At 41.8% G+C, this 21172-nt stretch overlaps 1 protein-coding gene across 3 annotated transcripts; it reads right to left on the minus strand.

The window, feature by feature from the left end:
- Positions 1-12275: 12275 nt before the first annotated feature.
- LOC18010700 (4-substituted benzoates-glutamate ligase GH3.12) lies at positions 12276-20964 on the minus strand. 3 transcript variants are annotated; one of them, XM_024150496.1, is made up of 5 exons: positions 20652-20964; positions 20455-20556; positions 19780-19781; positions 14250-14266; positions 12276-13619 (listed from the first exon to the last, which is right to left on the minus strand). In XM_024150496.1, exons 1-5 carry the CDS (start codon positions 20921-20923, stop codon positions 12276-12278), a joined length of 1737 nt encoding a protein of 578 aa, XP_024006264.1. In that variant the 5' UTR covers positions 20924-20964. The 3 variants fall into 3 exon arrangements, with proteins under 3 accessions (XP_024006264.1, XP_024006265.1, XP_006393515.2); XM_024150497.1 differs by lacking the exons at positions 14250-14266; positions 19780-19781 and having other exon boundaries at positions 12276-13403; positions 13548-13644; XM_006393453.2 differs by lacking the exons at positions 14250-14266; positions 19780-19781 and having other exon boundaries at positions 12276-13644.
- Positions 20965-21172: the final 208 nt, after the last annotated feature.

Raw genomic sequence — 21172 nt, forward strand, 5'->3', positions numbered from 1 at the left:
TAACTTTTACAAAGGAAAAGCATCATAAAATTTTTGCAACTTGGTTTCTTTTCCGGGAAACCTGAGCTCATTAAGTGTCATCTTTGTCTATCTTGCACTCAGCTTATGACCATCGAATTCCTACTGACCTATAGCCCTATCCTTTCACTGTAAGTTCTTTCTACTTCTATTACACCCTCAACCACATCACTCATTTTGCATATTCACTTGAACCTGAACGAACCTCTCATTTTTCTTTTCTAAGCGAAAGACTTCCCTGATTTTAACATACCCCTAAAACTTCTCTCTATGTCCTGCTTGTTGCTCGAGTTTTTCACCATTTGTTTCCAATGAGCTTTCACTTTGAATCTCCAACATCCACTATGCAATCTATCCCTCTCACTACAAGAAAACATGGAGAAATCTGACCATTAAAATGGTAAAAAAAAACAAAAACGGTCAACAAATGGTCAAAAAAACTGTTTTTGACTAATTTTTGACCAAATTTGGGTTGTCAGTAATCGAAGGTCGAAAATAAATTTTGGTAAAAAAATAGTTAAATTTTGTGACTAATAACTTTGGTCAAAATTTTATGACCAATAAATATTGGTCGAAATTTATATTTTCTGACCAACAACTTTGGTCGAAATATTCTGACCAATAAATATTTTGACCAATAATCATAATAAATCACAAAATTAGTTTAAAATTTTACTTTTTGTTAAAAATTAGAAATGATATTAAAAAATAATTTGGAAATTTACATTTTATTAATTTAAATTAAAGAAATTACATTTTTAATTAAATTAAAACTAAACCAAATCTAAACAAGAACCAAAATGCTAAACCAAAGTGTTAAACCAAATCAAGCTCCCCAAAATGACGGGTGATTTGGAGAGGCATCTCCCTTATATAAAAGGAGCTGAATTCCTGGCTTCTTAAGCCATCCACATCAGAAAATTTAATCGAAAAAATAATCAGCCAATAGCCAACTCCAAAAATCACACGTCCCTCTCTTCAGCTTATAATATAGAGCCATATCATTATTAAATTTACTTCCAACTAAAAAATTAACGCCCACAATATAACTCATAATAAACTAAAACATCCATGTCAAACTTATTGAATTCCAACGAAAGAAGATTTGATATAGGCCCAAAACAAGAGCCCAAAACATCATACAGAAGCCCAAAATAAAAAACCCAAAACGTAGTAGCTTTCCCATCTTTTCCTGCCTCATGCGTGACCTAAACTCTGTAACAGCTTCCCCTCCTCAAACGATTCATTTTCATCCCATCTCTAAATCAGCTTCAACCATACGAAAGCTCAAACGAAAAGGCATCTGCCGTTACAAAGGAGCTTCAAACTTAAACCACCACAGAATCTTAAACATCAACCGTTGCTAATAACTTCCACATCGCCACCACTTCTCCAGCCTCTTTATATAGACTCTGATCGTCCCACCAATACAATTCACAAGCCCTTCCTACCCATCAAATACTATCACAACTATGGCATCGTCTGCTTCAAATTCCCTCGCACAGGTCCACCAAGGAGGAACTGGTTTTTCAGAGTCATCCACGTCAGCAAAAATAATCAAGAAATAGTCAACCAGTAATAAAAATGCACATCTTACAACATTCCATGTCATCCAAAGAAATTATGCAAAAAAAGTTTTATTATATGAAGCGTCCGTTAAGCTTCTCAATTTCTCCAAAGTCTAAAAACGCTCTCTCAATTTCTTAATAAAATATTTTCAGTTTCTCCTATCGTATAGCTTCAAAAGTTTCTTATTCCTGCCTTATTCCACATGAGGCAGGAAAAGATGGGAAAGCTACTACGTTTTGGGTTTTTCGTTTTGGACTTCTGTATGATGTTTTGGGCTCTTGTTTTGGGCCTATATGGAATTCAATAAGTTTGACATGGATGTTTTAGTTTATTATGGGTTATATTGTGAGCATTAATTTTTTAGTTGGAAGTAAATTTAATGATGATGTGGCTCTATCTTATAAGCTGAAGAAAGGGACGTGTGATTTTTGGAGTTGGCTATTGGCTGACTATTTTTTCGATTAAATTTGCTGACGTGGATGGCTTAAGAAGCTAGGAATTCAGCTCCTTTTATATAAAGGAGATATCTCAAAACTTAGAGCCCTTAATCTCACTTTCAAAACTCATAAGGTTTACCACAACTTGGCAACTCTTTATATAGAGAGTATTTCATAAAACCTAATTCTATTGGAAATACAGCTTTTCTTTTCTTAGATAGCTCCAAAGAATAATCTAGATAACTCCTAAAACTTTCCCTTTTCCTTTTCCTAAACTCCTTGGGAAACTTACTGCTCAAGCTTTCCTCAAGCTTACTCCAACACAGATAGATTCGTAACATTCTGTAGCTAACTTCGCCACAGTGCAAAAGGTGACCATTTCGTGGCTAAATTTTTTTGCGTGATAATATGAAATTTAAATTTGTAATGCCACAAAATGGAAATGTTTAACCAAAAGAAAGAAATAGGAACTAAGTTTAAACAATAACATTCATATAATTTCCAATACACGAGTACATCATATCCATCGTTCCCAAAAAAACATAATACATCCATTGTCACATGAGAACAAACATTCCAAATTACATACTTGAACCATGCTAGATGAATCCTAATCGCAATAGCCATCAAGTGAGTGAAACCTGTAAGAGTCGTGACTCCACAAGGCAAGATGTGCTACACATGGAAGAGCGGGAATAACACAAGTTTGCAAGTGACACGTAGGATGCAGGATGAATGCTGACGTGGCACCACTGATCCAAGGAAAGGAAGAAGATCCTCCAAACAAGAAAGGGAGATCAGAATCTTAACGGAAAAAAGGAAAGGAGATATACTCGAGACAAAAGGGTATAAATCCTAAGCAAAAGGGGCTCAGTAGGGTTGGCCGTTCTGAGCAAGTATTGAGAGAGCAACATTCACAAGAAACTGAGTGAGACGTGAGGTTCTTGGTGAGTGATTGTAATCTAGTTACACAACTGTTGTTGTGTTAGGTTGGGTAGATTAGGAATTGGTCAGTGTCGAATTGCTGTGCAAGGTCGTGTAAAACTGATTAGACAGATCATTTGTGACTGTCTAAGTGATTTCTAATAAGAGGCAAAAAAGTGTTTTGCAAAATCAGTGTGTCGAACTCATAGTCTCTGTGTTATATCCTTTTCATTTGGTATCAGAGCAGGTTGCTTATCTAGATCAGTGGAACTATATCAGGTTTAGATTCTGTGGTGACTGTGGATATCATGGAGACCTCCAAGGAGTTGATTGCTGTGCATAAGCCATTGATACTTCGTGCAGGGAACTTTGGTCATTGGAAAGCTCGTATGCGACATCATATCAGGGCCATTGACGAGGACGCTTGGACCGCTGTGGAACAAGGATGGGAGTACCCAACTGTTGTATCTGAGGATGAGAATGGGAAGAAAATTCTGATTCAAAAACCCAAGAACACCTGGACTGAGACTGAAAAAAACCTTTCAAAGTTTAACTCTAAGGCTATCTGCTATCTTTGCTGCTGTTGATCTGGGCGAATTTGGCATCATCCAAGGGTGTGATTCAGCAAAGGAAGCCTGGGATACTCTGGTGAATCATTTTGAAGGCGATACGAGTGTTAAGAGGACTCGAATTGATCATTTGGCTTCTGAATTCGAGAACCTCAAAATGAGTGCTGATGAGTCAATTGCGAGTTTCACCACCAAGCTGAGCACTATTGCGAATGAGGCTGCTGTCCTTGGGAAAACATACAAGGACAAGAATTTGGTCAAGAAGTTGCTTAGATGTCTACCTCCGAAATTTGCAGCTCACAAAACTGTTGTGAAGTATTCTACAACCTGAAGTTTGACAAACTTGTTGGTCTACTTAAAGCAGAGGAAATGGAGGCAACAGATGATCAGAAGAGTGGTCAGAAGGGTATTGCTTTTGCAGTTACTGATGACGATAAAAGGATGATGCAGGTTGAAGAAAACCTAAGTCTTCTTGCTAAGAACTTCAACAAGATGCTCAAAAGAGTTGAAAAGGGGCAAAATCGATTCACCAAGATTCAAAGAGCAGACTCGGATCGAGGAAATTACAAGAGGAACGAAAGTGACCGTCCTGGAAAGAAACGAGACCTGCAGTGTCATGAGTGTGAAGGTTTCGGCCACTTCAAGAGTGACTGTCCTTTGACTAAGAGGAAAGAACTGAAGTATGGAGAGTGCAAAGGTTTCGGACACACCAGAGCCGAATGTCCTAACAATCTGAAAAGTAAGGACAAGTCCATGATCGTGTTCGAAGACTCTGACACTGATGAGGAGGAGGAACCAGAAACCGAGAATCTTATGCTTAACTTTATGGCATTAACGGTTCAAGATGAGAAGAAATCTCAATCTGCGCTTACAGATTCGGAGTCTGAATCAGAAGTGGATGACATAGATCCCAAGACAGAATACCGCAAACTGTACGACAACTGGGTGAAATTGAGTACAGAAAATCTTCAGTTAGTAAAAGACAAGGCACTGTTGAAGGCACAGCTCAATATCTTTGAGATGGAACGAACACCTCTATCAGCTTATGAATCTGACAAGTCGATCGACTTGAAGGGAGAAGTGGACTTGGACCTGAAGGATGAGTTAGCTAAAGAGCAAGAAAGAAGGAAGGTTCTTGAAGATAAACTTGACAATCTGAGGGAGGTTGTGAGTCTTGAAAAGGAAAAGGCAAGAGATCTTCAAAGTCAGTTGGTTGAGAATCATAAAAAGATCAGGATGCTCAACACTGGAGCTGAGTCTCTGGACAAGATTCTGTGTGCTGGACAACCTCCGAAGAAGAATTGGGGTTTGGGATATTCAGGAGGAGTTCTGATAGATCGTCCCACGGCACAAGCTGGTCCAATTCCAGGTTTTATTTATGGAGGAACATCTGTGAGTGAACTGTCAAAGGAGTGTGCTGGAAAGTCATCTGTGAGTGAACCGTCAAAGGAGTGTGCTGAAAAGCCTCAGGTGATAGAAAAATCTGTCTTTCGGGATTCAAAAGAAGAGATCATTTGTCTGAAACAAGGGACAAAGGTCAAGCCAATCAGTGGTGGGAGGAAGAAACGAGCATGTTTCTTTTGTCACAAAACGGGCCATATTAAGATGAGATGCTTCAAACTGAAGAAAATTATAAAAAGGGCTTGGAGCCAGCGCCAGTGTTATCCAGAACCAAAGCACTTTGGAAAGGTGTGGATTGACAGACGAATTCTGTACGGAGATCAAGCGATGATCTGTGAGGCTCAAAAGGACTTAACTGAGGAAACTGTCCTTTGTAACTTATCCAGGATCTCAACCACTATTCCAAAAATTGTGAGCAATGTTGCCTACACCTCGACTAATGGTGAAGCAGAGAGTGCATGGTATTTTGATAGTGGGTGTTCGAGACACATGACCGGAGACCTGGAAAGCTTTGATCAATTACAGAAAGTCAAAGGAGGACAGGTTACCTTTGGTGATGGAGGACAAGCAAAGATTCTTGGAGTTGGTAATCTCTGTGGTGAGGAACAGCCACAGATGGTCAATGTGTATTATGTTCATGGTTTGAAGGCAAATCTAATCAGTGTCAGTCAACTTTGCGATGAGGGTTTGAAGGTGGTATTTACATGTAAAGAATGCCAAGCTCTGGATGAGAATGGCAACGTGGTTCTGTATGGTATACGGTCTGGTAACAATTGTTACATGTGGAGTGCATCGAACAAGTGTCTTTCAGCCCGTGAGTCCCAGTTGGATTTGTGGCACAAACGGTTAGGACACATGAATGTCAAGGGATTAAGTAAACTGGTGAAGGCAGAAGTTGTAAGGGGAATTCCAAACCTTGAGAACTCCACAGATACCGTTTGTGCAGCATGCCAAAAGGGAAAACAGATAAAGGTCCAACACAAACCTCTGAGTGAGATTCGTTCATCACGAATTCTCGAGTTAGTGCACATGGACCTCATGGGACCAATCCAGACTGAGAGCATTAATGGTAAGAAGTACATCTACGTGCTGGTCGATGACTATTCAAGATACACATGGGTCAGGTTTCTGAGGGAAAAATCTGATGCTACTGAAAGCTTCAAGATACTTGCGCTGCAGCTGAAAACAGACAAAGGTGGCATTATACAGATTCGAAGTGATCATGGTGGTGAGTTTCAGAATGATGCATTTGAAAAATTCTGCCAAAGCCAAGGGATCAGACACCAATACTCAGCACCTCGGACTCCTCAACAGAACGGTGTAGTGGAGAGGAAAAACAGGACTCTACAAGAAATGGCCAGGGCTATGCTACACGGAAATAATGTGGCTCCGCGTTTTTGGGCTGAAGCCATAAAAACAGCGTGTTACATCATCAACCGTGTGTATGTGAAGCCTGGAACTCAGTCTACTCCCTACGAAATATGGAATGGCAAGACACCGAATCTGAGCTACTTCCATATCTTTGGCTGTGTTTGTTATATTCTCAATGACAAGGACAATCTTGGGAAATTCGATTCAAGAAGTGACACAGGAATGTTCTTGGGCTACGCAGCGAACAGTAGAGCATTCAGAGTGTATAACTATCGAACTAAGATGGTAGGAGAATGCATAAATGTTGTGTTTGATGATCAGAACACATGTGTTCTTGAAGAAGTCATATCTGATGAGACCGGAACGTTTGACAATGGTGTGTCACACACTGAAGCTCAGGTTGATGAAGAACCTGTCGAAGGTGAGGAACTCAGTGGTGCACGTGACCATACTGTGGACCAAGAATCGGTTCACAAGAATCACTCCTCTGATGATGTCATCGGTGATGTTTTTGGTGAGAGAAGAACCAGAAACAAAAAGATTGATTTCAAAGCCATGGTCAAGCTAGCCTGCTTCATATCATTCTCTGAACCTACCACAGTTCAACATGCCTTAGAAGATGATTTCTGGGTTGCAGCATGTCATGAAGAACTGGAACAATTTGTGCGACTTGATGTGTGGGACTTAGTGCCTCCACCACCCCATGTCAACATTGTGGGGACTAAGTGGATATTCAAAAACAAGACTGATGAGGATGGCAATGTTATCAGAAACAAGGCACGACTGGTTGCACAAGGCTACTGTCAGATTGAGGGGATTGATTTTGATGAAACTTTTGCTCCGGTTGCTCGTTTGGAATCAATTCGCCTTTTGTTTGGGGTTGCCTGCAAATTGAAAATCACTCTCTATCAAATGGATGTGAAGAGTGCATTCTTGAATGGTCTGCTTCAGGAAGAAGTATATGTAGCTCAACCCAAAGGATTTGAGGATCCTGAATTCCCGAACCATGTCTACAAGCTGAAGCGGGCACTCTATGGTTTGAAACAAGCTCCTAGAGCTTGGTATGAACGACTGGCTCAGTTCTTGATGAAAGCAGGATTTTAGAGGGGAAGTGTGGACAAGACACTGTTTATCCAAACCATGCGCCGAGACATCCTGATAGTTCAAGTGTATGTTGATGACATAATTTTCGGTGCCACACAACAGAGCTTGGTTGACCAGTTTGTGGTAACAATGACCAGGGAATTTCAGATGAGCATGGTTGGGGAGTTGAGCTACTTCCTTGGGTTACAAGTCAAACAAACTCATGATGGCATCTTTGTTTCCCAAAGCACTTACTCGAAGAATCTTGTGAGACGGTTCGAGATGCAGACAAGCAAAAGTGCTAACACCCCCATGAGCACTACAAACAAACTGGCCAAGGATGAAGGAGGACAGCATGTAGATGAGAAGCTGTACTGTGCCATTATAGGGAGTTTGTTGTACCTTACTGCAAGTCGACCTGACATCTGTCTGAGTGTTGGCCTATGTGCTCGCTATCAGACATCACCTCGTGTGTCACACTTGAATGCAGTCAAGCGTGTGATCAAATACGTCAAAGGAACCCTGGATTATGGCATGCACTACACGAAGGATACTAATGTTAATCTTGCTGGTTTTTGTGATGCAGATTGGGCTGGGTGTCTGGATGACAGGAAGAGCACGTCCGGCGGTTGTTTCTTCTTGAGGAACAATCTGGTATCCTGGCACAGTAAGAAGCAGAATTGCGTGTCATTGTCCACTGCAGAAGCTGAATATGTGGCATTGGGGAGTTGCTGCACTCAAGTGCTCTGGATGAAGCAAATGCTTGCTGACTATGGTATCACTTCTGACTCCTTCCTTATTAAGTGTGACAATAAAAGTGCAATTGATCTCACAAAAAATCCTGTTCAACATTCTCGCACAAAACATATTGATACTAGACACCACTTTGTTCGAGATTTAGTAGAGGATAAACTTGCTGTTATCGAACATGTTGCATCTGAGTCACAATTGGCTGATATCTTTACAAAACCCTTAGACCTGAACAGTTTTTTTCGACTGCGAAAGGCCTTAGGTGTGTGTGAGTTCTGAGTTTGCGTGATACGCAGGGGGTGGTGCGCGGTTCATGTATATTTGGTGTACATTCTTTAAAAAACATCTCTTGGTAAATCACCTGTTGAGCAGCTCTCCTGGACTCTAAGTCTCTGCATGTGGGGAGATGTGTCCTGGTATGATTGTCATTCAGTTTGGACTAAGGTGTCACCACACTTTAAGCCTGACACTGATCACTGGCATGATCGGGGAAGTCAATGTGAGAGTGCATGCCACGGTGAGGATGGGTCTTAACTACCTGCCCGTTCTCGAGTTGTTCGTTTGGTGTGTGTGAAAGCTACTCAGCTGAGAAAGCTGCACTAAGTTGGGCCAGCAGTGATCACGGAGATTTATCTTCAGCATGTGAAAAAAAAAAAAAGGGAAAACACAATTTTAATGCACATCGTATGGTGTATCATTCAATTTGAGTAAGTGTGAATGCTCCTCAGCTGGGGGAATGCAGCACTATGATGATCTTGCATAGAATCTGGCTGGGTAATTCTCTGTGATTCACTGCTGCGGTAGGACCATTCGACTGTGATGGCTGAAGTGCACACCTGGCAATGCTCTTATGTTAGCTTCGATCAAACACATCTTCTCTTGACTGCAGTGACTGAAAAAGGGAAAGATGCTGGACAGCTGATGGAATGTGTGAAGGCTCCTTGGCTAAGGGTATGCCGCACATTCCCACCCAGAGAGTGAGTTGGTCGAAAAATATTGATTTCTGTTTGTCTATGGTGCACCACCCTCACTAACTGAAACCGCTGTGCTTATTCTCTCACACATAGAGGCAGGTGATATCCTTAGTGTGTGTTACTCATGATGTGATGTGTTTCAATCTCGAGCATGGGGTCCTTATATCTTTAACCTTGTACATCTGTGGGCTTTGTTGATCTCTTAAATTGGGTATCGGCATTTGTGAGCATATTTGTTTGTTGCACTTGTTCTGGGCTTCTGGCCCATTTTTTACACTAACTGTGGGCTGAGCTTTTTTGTTAGGTTTCTTTCCCGCGATCCTTTAAAAGGTTGTGGGTGACGTTTCATGTGTCACGAACCCTAATTGTGTGCTACTGTCTCGAGCCGCTTCTGTTCTCTCTCTTGGGTCACAATACCGCGCAACACTCGCTCAGCCACTGCCAAGCTTCTTGCTTCCGCAATCGATGCCTCGCGTCGCCGTTCCCCAGCGGACGAAGAAACTCTTGCTGAAGCCCTTCTGCGTCTTCGAGCTAAACGGAAGGCCCTATCTCGCTCCGGGAAAGCACCTATTGAAATTCCAAGTGCTGAAGAGGACGATAGTGAGGGTTCCTCTGCTGCTGATGAGTTCGACCATTTGTTTGCCGGATCGCGGGCATCTCCGGAGGATTTCTCAAACCCTTTCGCTCCTTCTGCTGGTGACGAGATGGACGAAGATTCTGCTGAGGACCTTGAGGCCTTTGTGGATCCCCGTGAGGTAGATCACCCGCTTTACCTGGTTCTTGAGGCACGCTACTCTGCAAATCGCCGTGAGCAAGTGGTGCGGGACCGCATGCATCCGGAAATTACGCGTCCACGCTTGCGACCCATTGACAACTTCTCCTCTCTAGCTGCTAAGGACAGGTTTTCCTCCTTTCGTCTTCGTTCGTTCCACAATCAGAAGTATCTACCTCTCGATGATCCCAAACTCGTGGGTGCTCGCAAGATCATTGATGATGCGGGTTTGATCTATACGGTACTCGATGTGGAACAATACAAGCCGACTGTTGTCCATGAGTTTTATGCCAATCTGGGTGATTTGGAATATCACCTCGGCACGAACCACCTTTATGTCCGTGGCTTGATGTTTGAGTTTACGCCGGAAATCATTAACAAGATGTTCCTGGTTGATGACTCGTTGCCTCATGGTGAGTGGGAACGGATCAACATTGATGAAGCTGTTCAGTGTGTGTCAGGCGGTCGTAAGCATCGGTGGGAAGGTTTTCGCTCCCGGCACCTTACTCCTCTCCATGGTGTTATCTACAAGCTGTGCTGCTGCAACTGGATGCCGACAACTAACAATACCACCATGGTCAAGGATCGAATTCGTCTTCTCGCTCACATTGTGCAAGGACATAAGATCAATTTTGGTCGGTTGGTGTACGACCAAATTCTGACTGCTGCTCGGACTCCTGAGATGGTGAACAACAAGCTGATGTTTCCCAATCTCATTTTCCAACTCCTCAGTTTTGAGCACACGGTTCCGGGACATCGAGGCGATCATCCTCTTGCTGGTTATCCTCTCAAGATCACTTTGGACCCGAAAGCTGGGAAGGGCTCTGGTGATGATGAACCTCAGACGGCTCCGTCTCTTGCTGCTGATTTGGAACAGCTGGCTACGTGGCTCAAACGAGTTCAGCTCCGGGTTCGAGGTAAGCGTCTCGGATTTGGTCATCTTGCTATTTCTGTGTGGTTTTTTATCTAAATGTGCACTCAAGCAGGGGGAGAATATGCTGAGTTAAGGGCGACTGCAAACCGCGATGGAGATGAGGATCGTTCGGTTGAAGGGGAGCAGAGTGATGGCGCATCAGCTGAGGGGGAGAATAGCAACGACACGAGTGATGATGGAAATGAATGGGCTGGAAACTAGATGCATTTTAGATGTATTTTAAGTTCTCTGTTACTATGGTTCATCCCTCTGTCTTATGCTTGAACCTTGTTTGAGTTGTCGTGCTTTTGGTTTGATTTTCGGTTTCTAAAGCTTGGTTGGACTTATGGATGTTTGGTTTTAAAAAGTGTTGAAATGTCCTTCTGGCTCATTGAATATCCTTATTGTTTTGGATAGTTTGTGTGTGCTGGTTGTTTGGTTTTTCAGGAAAGCTTGGAGTATCACATTCAGATAAAAAGGGGGAGATTGTAAGAGTCGTGACTCCACAAGGCAAGATGTGCTACACATGGAAGAGCGGGAATAACACAAGTTTGCAAGTGACACGTAGGATGCATGATGAATGCTGACGTGGCACCACTGATCCAAGGAAAGGAAGAAGATCCTCAAAACAAGAAAAGGAGATCAGAATCTTAACGGAAAAAAGGAAAGGAGATATACTCGAGACAAAAGGGTATAAATCCTAAGCAAAAGGGGCTCAGTAGGGTTGGCCGTTCTGAGCAAGTATTGAGAGAGCAACATTCACAAGAAACTGAGTGAGACGTGAGGTTTTTGGTGAGTGATTGTAATCTAGTTACACAACTGTTGTTGTGTTAGGTTGGGTAGAGTAGGAATTGGTCAGTGTCGAATTGCTGTGCAAGGTCGTGTAAAACTGATTAGACAGATCATTTGTGATTGTCTAAGTGATTTCTAATAAGAGGCAAAAAAGTGTTTTGCAAAATCAGTGTGTCCAACTCATAGTCTCTGTGTTATATCCTTTTCAAAACCACTCCTCAAGATTGAGTTGAGCGCTGCCGAGCCCATAAATATGACATTTTTTAGGAGGAACAACCTGCACAGACACCGATTTGGAACCGAATCTTGCATACAATCCTCGTAGGAATTTAAATAAACCTAGATGAAACTAATCTTCTATTTCCAAAAGCTTTTATTGTATCTCAGTTATGTCTAAAGGAATCAACCGAAAAGACAAAATATAAATCATACGACAAAATGGAAAGCAACATAAAATCAAATAGATTTCAAAAATAGAAGTCACAAATTAAAACGACAAATGGAAGTCACAAATTAAAACCAAATATATTCCAAAAATAGAAGTCACAAATTAAAACGAAAATAGAATTCGGAGATCAACACGTGAAAAGGACAAATAAAACGTGTTCTCATAAAAGGATAAGGATACGATGCATTAAAACCAAGAGCAACGTGCATGCAGCCACAGCTTTTATATATTCAAAACATGGATAATAGAAAGAACTATGTTTCAAGAGAAGGCGATCTTTCGCTGTAGAATCGATCAAGAACCCTATTTTCAAGAACCGCTAAGGCTTCAGAAGAGTTGATACATATGGGTGTCTTGTATTGAGTTGTCGAACCACCTTGGGAGATGAAATATTCCATGAGAGAATCGAATGTTCCTTGTTGCACCACTCTTATCTCTAGAGCTCCAATTGATCCATCTTGACCCCTTTGACCCCTAAATCTTCTGTAGAGAACATTAAATGATTCCTCTAATACAGAGCAACACTTCACAAATACTTTTTTATCAACTTCAACAACATCGTTAACGCCTCTAGCTTTGAGTTCCCAGTAGAAAACGTAGTGACCTGGAAAAGTAGAGATATCTGCATAGCATGTGAAGCCTATCAACATAACATCTGAAGACTCAAGTAGAAGGTTCACATGAGCTAACGCCTTTAAAATATCCTCTTCGGTTGTTGCCTCTATGTCGACGCTTAAAACCACATTCTTTCTGCGTATGAATCTAAATTGAGGTGTACTATTGTAAAACCCAACAACCTGTAGAATGTCTCCAATCAGATATCTGTTTAAACCGAAATAGTTAGTGACCACAGGTTCATAGTAGCACCCTAACTTGACGTTCACAAGATCAACAATGCTGGCCATGTCTCCATCATGGTCAACAGGAAGAAACTCGAAGTAGGAGAGGTTAGGCACAAATGTGTAAGAAACATCTTGTGGTTTGGATAAAGGATCCACATTGATCCCAAAAAGACTTTCTGAAGATCCATATATTGTGGAACCTAAAGGAAGTTTGTTGGAATAAAAATCCAAGATTGGAATGTATTGTCCCATTTGTCCTGTAATAATGCATTCGATACGTTTGGCTTTGGGCCAAAGCCTTGCGATGATACCTTCCCATGACTTGTGGCTGCATTCTTGTTCAATCACATCTGCCAGTATTGGATTAGGTCCTCCAAGAATGGCTGAAACAGAGCTTCTGCAATTATGATTGGTGATCCACTCGCTTACATGACCTGATCGGATGTTACCACACAATTCCTTCCAGTAGTTTCCAAGAAAATCTATTGCTCGGACCAAAGAATAAGCAAAAGCAGCACCAACTCGCACAACCTCGTCTCTCTGACAAAGCCCGCATAGAAGATGACAATACAAACTTTGCTTGCTGTCTGGACACAAGATGACTTGGTCGGGGCTTGTGTACTCAGAATTACATTTTGATGGACGGTTTTTGAAGTAGTCGCTCATGAAAAAGCTTGCAAATGCTAGTGAAAGGGGTAAGCCGGAGGGTGTTGTGGATTCCGGTCTAATGAAATGAAACTCCATTGTCTTTCCTTGCTCGACACCGATCTCATTGAAATACCTACAAAATAAAATCGGAACAAGATGAATCTTTGTGGTGGAAGTTTTTACTGTCAAATTATTTCAGTTTTTTTCTTATATTTGAATATGATTTATTTTAAATTTTATAACATGTGTTACAAAAAACCTTATAAAAATTTATAAACATTTTATAACATGTATACAGTTTTTTAACATGCTTTATACAGTTTCATAAATGTTGTTGATATGTATGTAAATCACATAAAAGGGGTAAAACAGTAATTTATATTGGCAGTCATTTTTTATTGATATGAGTTATGAAAAATACAGCTGAGTTCATTTATCAAAGAGTAATAAACGAACTAAAACTTAAAGGTCTAATGAAATCGAGGTGCTAGAGTATCTTTGGTCTCAGTTTCTTTAGTTTTTCTTGATTTTTCTATGTCCTTGAATGTCGATTCTCCTCCCCTTTTATATGGGAGTATAGTCGGTCTAAATAAGACTTTCCTTCTCCTTTTCGATATGATATTTTCTAGAGAGTTTCATTTTCTCTAGGTTATGCTAATCTCGGTTTTGACCGGAAAAAACCGGTGGTGCATTTTTTTATCTCCAACAGTTAGCCCCACTTCGGTTAAAGGAGTCAACTTTGACAAGCTCAACGTCTTGGTTGTTTTTGAATCTGGTTCCGAATCGAGGTCAGTATTTTTAGACGCTTTGTTTTTCCGGGTTTCAAAACCCTAATTTGGATAAGGCGCGTGAATTCTGAGCCGTTTCCAATAACCGAAGAGTCACAATTACTGTTCACTCTTTATAACCCAAAGTTCGCTTCTCATTCCTCATTTCTCCTCTCGCTACAAAAAGTACGCTGCTCTCCCGTCCCTCTAGTTTTTCATTTCTCACTCTAGATTTTCTTTGCTTCTCCCGATATCAATCCTCCACGATTTCTCAATTTACTTGAATTTTCTGATCCATTTTTATCCTGTTCTTCCTTTTCATACCGTTCATCAAATTTTCTTTCTTGAATTCCCCTCATTCGATCCAAAATGTCTTACAGCTCTTTTTCCAACTCTGTTTCCTTCGATGGAATCCTTCCAGAGGACCGCCACTCTCCTTCCAAGCCTTCCATTTGGGCAGAATCTTTGGAGAGGTCGGTAGATCTCCCGTCCTCCAGCCCTTAGTTCGGAAGAATTCAAGGCTGGCCACGACCAAGTCAAGGCGACCTGATTCTGCAACTGGACTGGAATGAAAGAGGAACCAAGACGTGTGTGTTTCCAGACATCAACGTCAAGGAGACTAGAGAGGTCGGTGAAGACGAGGAGGTCGAGGAAGTTGCCGACGAGGAAAAGGTCGATGAAGTTGAACAAAATGAGGAGGTCGATGAGATCATCGTTCAGGCTGAGAACATGAAAGAAAACAATGTCCCTGCATGGGAGATAATTCGCCCTAGAATGGTGAGACCATCTCGAGGTACTCCGGAATCCGTTCGTGCTGCACTGGAGGTCGGTAGGATACTGGAGGGCGTCAATGTCAACATTCTTGACGTGGGAGATTTGCCTTGGGATGCCCCAAAAAACTACATCTGCATTTATGGGAACTAGCTCACAGCTTGTAACCTCAATTTCTTGATTCTGAGACGTTTGCTCGGATATTGCAACTGACATAGAGTAACTCTCTCACAGATGATGTCGGCGTCTGTTACGAACTTCACTGGGTTCAGGCTACTTTTTCTGACCTAGAAGTGGAACTGAGAAACCACCTGTTCGAAGATCTTTTCTTGTTCAACGTCCCTAAGGTCAAGCCTTGATACTTCTCCGCCAACTCTAAGCTCGGTCACGACCTTTTTACAGGTTCTAAATCCAGTATATACGCAGGGTGGGAATCCAATTATATTTTTCCTCTAAGTAAACAAGGTATCTTTCGTTGACCCCGATAGGCCTTATAGCTCAGAGTGGCGAGTCCCGATCGGTAGCACTACCGATCTTTATCCCTTTGCAATTTGTTTCATTACCTGCTCTAACCATTTATCTTTGTAGGTTGTCATCTGTTCATCTCCTTCTTAAGTCTGATCTGACCAAAGAACTCGTAACCGATTTTAGTGAGGCCGGAAAACATCGTTGGCCAGAAGCATGGTAAGACAAAATAATCGAAGAGCTCGGAGATCTGGTAAAGTTTTATTTCTTTCTCTTATGCAATCTTTACGTAGTTCGATTATCTAACATTTTGTTATTTTGTGACTCAGTTAAGGAGCCTAAGCCCAATCCTCCAAACTGCAGGATGAGACGACCTCGACCTACAACCTCCAAGAAGCTCAGACGTGCAAAACCAAAATCTGCAAGGATGATGTCCCCTGATGAGATTCCCAACCTCTTCAGCGAGGATGAGCACCCAACCGAGGAAATTCAAGAAGCTGTGCTGACTCTTGAGGATAACGTCCAGGCACCTGAGGAAGTAACCGTCCCTCTTAACTCTGAACAGGCTGAAGGGGCCAAGCTTCCAAAGCCCCGAAAGAAGAAATAATCGAAGAAAAGTTCTACAAAAAAAGGTGGAGTGCTCCTCTCGCCAATGGCATGCCTCTGGTGATGTCCCAACTGAATGAGCCATCATAGTATGCAAGGCTCTCTCGGAGAAGCCTCCCAGCTTGAGAAAGATATTGGCTCGAGATCCGGTCGTTGAAGATTCAAACCACTCCGATTTGGCGAAGAAGCCAAGAGTTTGGGTTTTCTATGATAAAGATGAACCGCTTGTGGATATCGAGGAAGCCTGTGCAGAGCTGTATGAAAAGATCTCCAGCAGCGAGCCAAAGCTGCCTAAGGTCTTTGAGCTTATTTTCCAAGACTCTTTCATTTTGGAGAAATTTTGCTTAACTCTTCTTATTTTCTTACTTGTCCAGATTGTCAGCCAGACAAACTCCCTAGTTATCAACTACGAGTTCACCCTCTACGAGGAACAGTAGAAGGTTACCCAGTTGTAGGGCCAGATCAAGGAGCTCGAGAAGCGTATGTCAGTTGAAGAGGAGAAGAACAAGGGGCTATCTCACTCAGTCAGTCTTCTCAAGGACGAAAACTCCAAGCTGAAGGCAGCAAAGGCAGAGCTGGAGGAAGCTTGGAATGTTCTAGACAAGCAGTTTGAATCGGAGAAGTCGCAACTTCAAGAGTGATTCTCAAAGGAGAGAGCACGTCATCTTGATCTTCATGCCAAAGCCTCAGGTCGCTTGAAGAAGGTCGTCAAGTACCTGGATAATGCAGAAAGGACCCACAAGCATTACCTTGCTGACAAGCAGCTCACAGACGTCTTGGGCTCCATCAAGTATCTGTACAAGAGAGGTTTTTACAAGGTGCCGGAGGACATTGTGTCCGAACTATGGGCTCGGAGGGCCGCCAAGAAAGCCGAGTTCAAGGCTATCAAGGCGTTTTGCCTTGAAGATAATGACAAGCAATTGTCGCCGCTATCCGAGCATGAATCTTCTCATCCGACTGTAACTGCCACTCCTTTTGGAGTAAATGAGTTTGGATCAAATAAGGCTGTTTTCTCTTCTGATCAAGCTGTGACCCTGAAGACTCCATGGGCCAACTAAATATGATCTCGTCCTCTTCCTTATCTCTCACAATTTTTTCTTTGAACGAAGTGTTTTATTGCCCAATAAGGCTTCTCTTACGAACTCATGTTTTATTGCCCGATAGGGTTTTTATTTTTGTTTCGAACTTGTTGCCCGGGTAGGCTTTTAAATGAGTTCCTTTTCTTTTTCCTCATTGCTACATATGTTAAGTAAGATGTCGAGATGACTCATGTGAGCATGTCTTGATTGGTATAGATAAGTGCGTTTGCGAACTAAGGTAGTTTGGCTTTATACTTGTTCTTTAGCGGATTGCGGTAATCCAGCTTACATTTGCGAGTGTTGAGAACCCGGCTTAGGTGATAATCTGAGGAGTTCGGTTTAAGTTGTGCGAGTTAAATGAACTCAGCCTGAAAAACCCAAATGAGCTTTCTTGTCCTGGAAGAGCGTAGGTCGTACTCTTGTAAACACACGATACTGATTCAAGGTTTCTTAAGTCAAAACGAAGTGTGCGAGATGAGCTTGGCTTATTGTTCTTGGTGACTTAGGAATATATAAGTGCATGACTATCCCTGGCTTTGAAGATGTGGATTATTTCGCCACGGCATCATGGGGATGCGTACGAGACAGATGTCGACTTTTTAAGTTTGCATTCATGGGGAATGCTATCGAAAAACTGGTAAAAAACTCGATGTAATACTGATAAGTTCGGTCTAGACTGCAAACATGGGAGTTCGGCTTAAGACGTTTTTTCTTAGAAGAAATTTTATTGATGTTATAGCTTAACTCAGACTCGAGCTGCCTATGTACCCTTGAAAAGGGATCAAGCCATTCGTTATTCAAATTACAAAGGGTGATTTCTCTGAACGTACTAGTTTAGAGGTTTTTTTATCAGATTAGCTCGGAATCCCCAAAGTAATAATAGTATCTTTTGAGATGAATGGAGTTCTGTCAATCTTCATTAGCTGATAAACTCCTGGTTTGACGACCTTAATAATCTGATAGGGTCCTTCCCAGTTTACGCCAAGTTTACCGGCGTTCTTCTCTTCCATATTTTGGTAAACCTTTTGTAGGACCAGGTCGCCATCTTCGAAGTGGCGATTCTTTACCATCTTATTATAGAAGCGTGAGCTGTTGATAATTCTGTATACGAAGTAGCGTTGTCAAGAAACATGTCGTTGTTAAGGTTGGCGTGTTGAGTGAGCATAGTTATGCGGATGCCAGGGATGTTGAGTTTTGCAGGGCACATAGCCTCCATTCCATAAGCTAATGAGAACGAGGATTGCCCGATGTTCCATTTGCTTTATCCAACTGTTTCATGAGTCCGTCAATGATAGTATTGTTTGTTGTTTTGGATTTTCTGTTTCCTTGTGGATACCTCGGGGTAGAAAAACTTAGGAGAGTCGTCCACTTGGCGCAGAAGTTGGTAAACACGATCGATATAAATTGAGTGCCATTGTCAGTGATGATCTCGTAAGGTACGCCGTGTTTGGCAGATGATGAATTTCCAGAAACTTTTTTTGACATAGATGCCGTGAATCGCAGGATAGGCTTATGCTTTGACCCAATTAGTGAAATAGTCCATGACAACTAACACATACTGCTTCTGGCTTGTAGATCAGTGGAAAAGTCCGATTATGTCTATCGCCCATCGCATGAATGGGTACGGAGCTGTATATGTCAAGAGGAATCCAGTGGAAAGGTTGATCATGGGACCGTATCTTTGAGATATTTCACACCGAGCTACGTATTCTTTGCAGGGCCAATAATATTCTGCTTTCTTTATTTTGAAAGCCAGTGATCGAGCTCCGGATTGATTTCCCCCTTCTCCGTTGTGACCCTTGCGCATGACATCTTGAATATCGTGTCCTTTGATGCAAGTTAACAATGTTCCGAAAGCACTCCATTGATAAACTGCCTTTTTCGAGGACGTAACGAGCTGCGCATGCTTTGAGTCGATGACAGACCATTTGTCGGCTGTTTAGGGTTTAGGGTTTAGGGTAGGACGGTAACATTGTCGATGTAGGCCACAATCTCCATCGTCCAGTCAGAGGGTTCATCTTCTTCTTCAGCTTCGATGTTGATCGGGACGTGTTGTCCTTCAGATGTTTCGTCAGAGTCGAAATCCATTCCATTATCGTTATTGAGGTTATCGATGGGGTCGACGACTGGATCCTGAGCCTTCCTCCTTCGTGTCAGTGGTGGTTCAAGATTGGGATAGGCTTCGTAGTCTCGGCGAAGAGTAAAGATATTGCATTTGGGTGCAGAATCTATGCTAAGTTGGAGGATACCTTCGACAGGAATCGTTTGTTTAAGATGAGAATGTGAATTTTATGTAAGGGAGGTTAGAGTGTCGGCATTAAACGGATTTGTTACGAGTTGCGAATCATAGTAAGCATGGACATTTCGTGCTCTGATCCCTTTCGCTAGCCGTAGTCCGGTGATAAGAGCTTCGTATTCAGTCTCGTTATTCGAGGCAGGGAAACCAAGACGAAAAGATTACTCCAAGATTTTGCGGTCGGAAGACTTTGAGGCGAATGCCGACGCCCGATCCTCGCTTGGAAGAGGATTCGTCTGTGTGTTGAACTGAGATTCTCAATGTACAAGTTGGCATTGCACCACGTCTCTTTCTTATGTTGTTCTGAACTGATTTCGGTTCTTGCAGATGCCAAACGAGGTCAGAAAGTGGCATGGATCAGAGTCCCCCTTGTAGGTTTTGAGTTTCAATTTTTCCAGATGCGGAACTGGTGTATTAGTAATTCGGGGCGTGAAGGGTGTTTTTTGGATTTTCTATATGATGCAATCTATCTCGGGAGCCGCAATGGTTGCTTGGTGAATTTGTGATGTGATTTTCCGTCGGTCACTGGATCAGCTGGAGATTCCAAGACTGTAGAACGCACTGTTGTTGTCGGGTCTCCTTCTAAGTTGAGGTCAGTTATGATGTTACGGCTTCGCAAGAGGGTGTGAGCTTGGCTGAGTTGGCAATCTGCGTTGCCATGAGGTTGAAACGTTCATCACTTTTTTTGGTTATGGATTCCAATTGGGCGGTAAAAGCTTGTAAAAGCATGTTGGTGTCTAGCGCTTCAGCTGTGGAGTTCTGAGGAGGTGGTGGTATCTTGGTGTTGTTTACAAAACTATACATAAATTAACTACATATGAGTACATATTTTCCCCAATTAACACCGTATGTATCCATTATCCCATAGAGATCTAAAAATCGTTTTTCCGATCGTACCTACCAAATCAAATTAATTGGAAAGTCAACTCTAGCTATAAAAAACTTGGAGAAGGAATTACTTGGATATTACGAGAGAGCGTAGGTTCAAAACGTATCCCAACTGCTCAATGTATTCATCGTTAATAGGAAATATCTTTTGTTTACCCCCTGAAGTTCCGGTGCTACACAAAGAAAGTTCACAATCAATTTAGATCAAGCAACCATATACACATTCAAATTGAAACTAGTTTTGATCCTGATTATAAAAAACATTTACCTCTTGATAAATCTAGTAATGGGACCACCCGAAATAACATCTGAAGGCTCTCCATTCGCAACACGTTCAATATAAGACTTCACATCTTCATAGCTCACCACTGGTACGTTTTTCTTGAAAAGTGTTTTATCAGAGCTTCCATGAAGAAACTGTCGGAGATACTCTGTGTTGGCGTTAAGTGTAAGTATCTCCTTCAGTAAATCGTCTTGTGTTTGCTCTGCGTTAGACGTTAACTCTTCCAGGTGACTGAGGTCGAAGCTTGAACTCATCATTTTTGGTTTTGATCTCTCGTTGACTTCAATGAAGAGGTTCTTTATGTAGCGGTAATATATGATACTAGAGATTGATTTGTATAGAAAAAAGACACAAGTAGACAAAATGTTTGGTTCGATTTTTATATATTTATATAAAATATATTAAAAAAGACACAAGTAGACAAAAGTGTTGTGGATCGAATCAATAACATGTAGCAAACGCATCAATTATTTTTGTCAGCAAGATATATATTTTTTTTTGGTAAA

This window comes from Eutrema salsugineum, unplaced genomic scaffold (genome assembly GCF_000478725.1).
Source record: "Eutrema salsugineum unplaced genomic scaffold, Eutsalg1_0 scaffold_7, whole genome shotgun sequence".
NCBI lineage: Eukaryota > Viridiplantae > Streptophyta > Magnoliopsida > Brassicales > Brassicaceae > Eutrema > Eutrema salsugineum.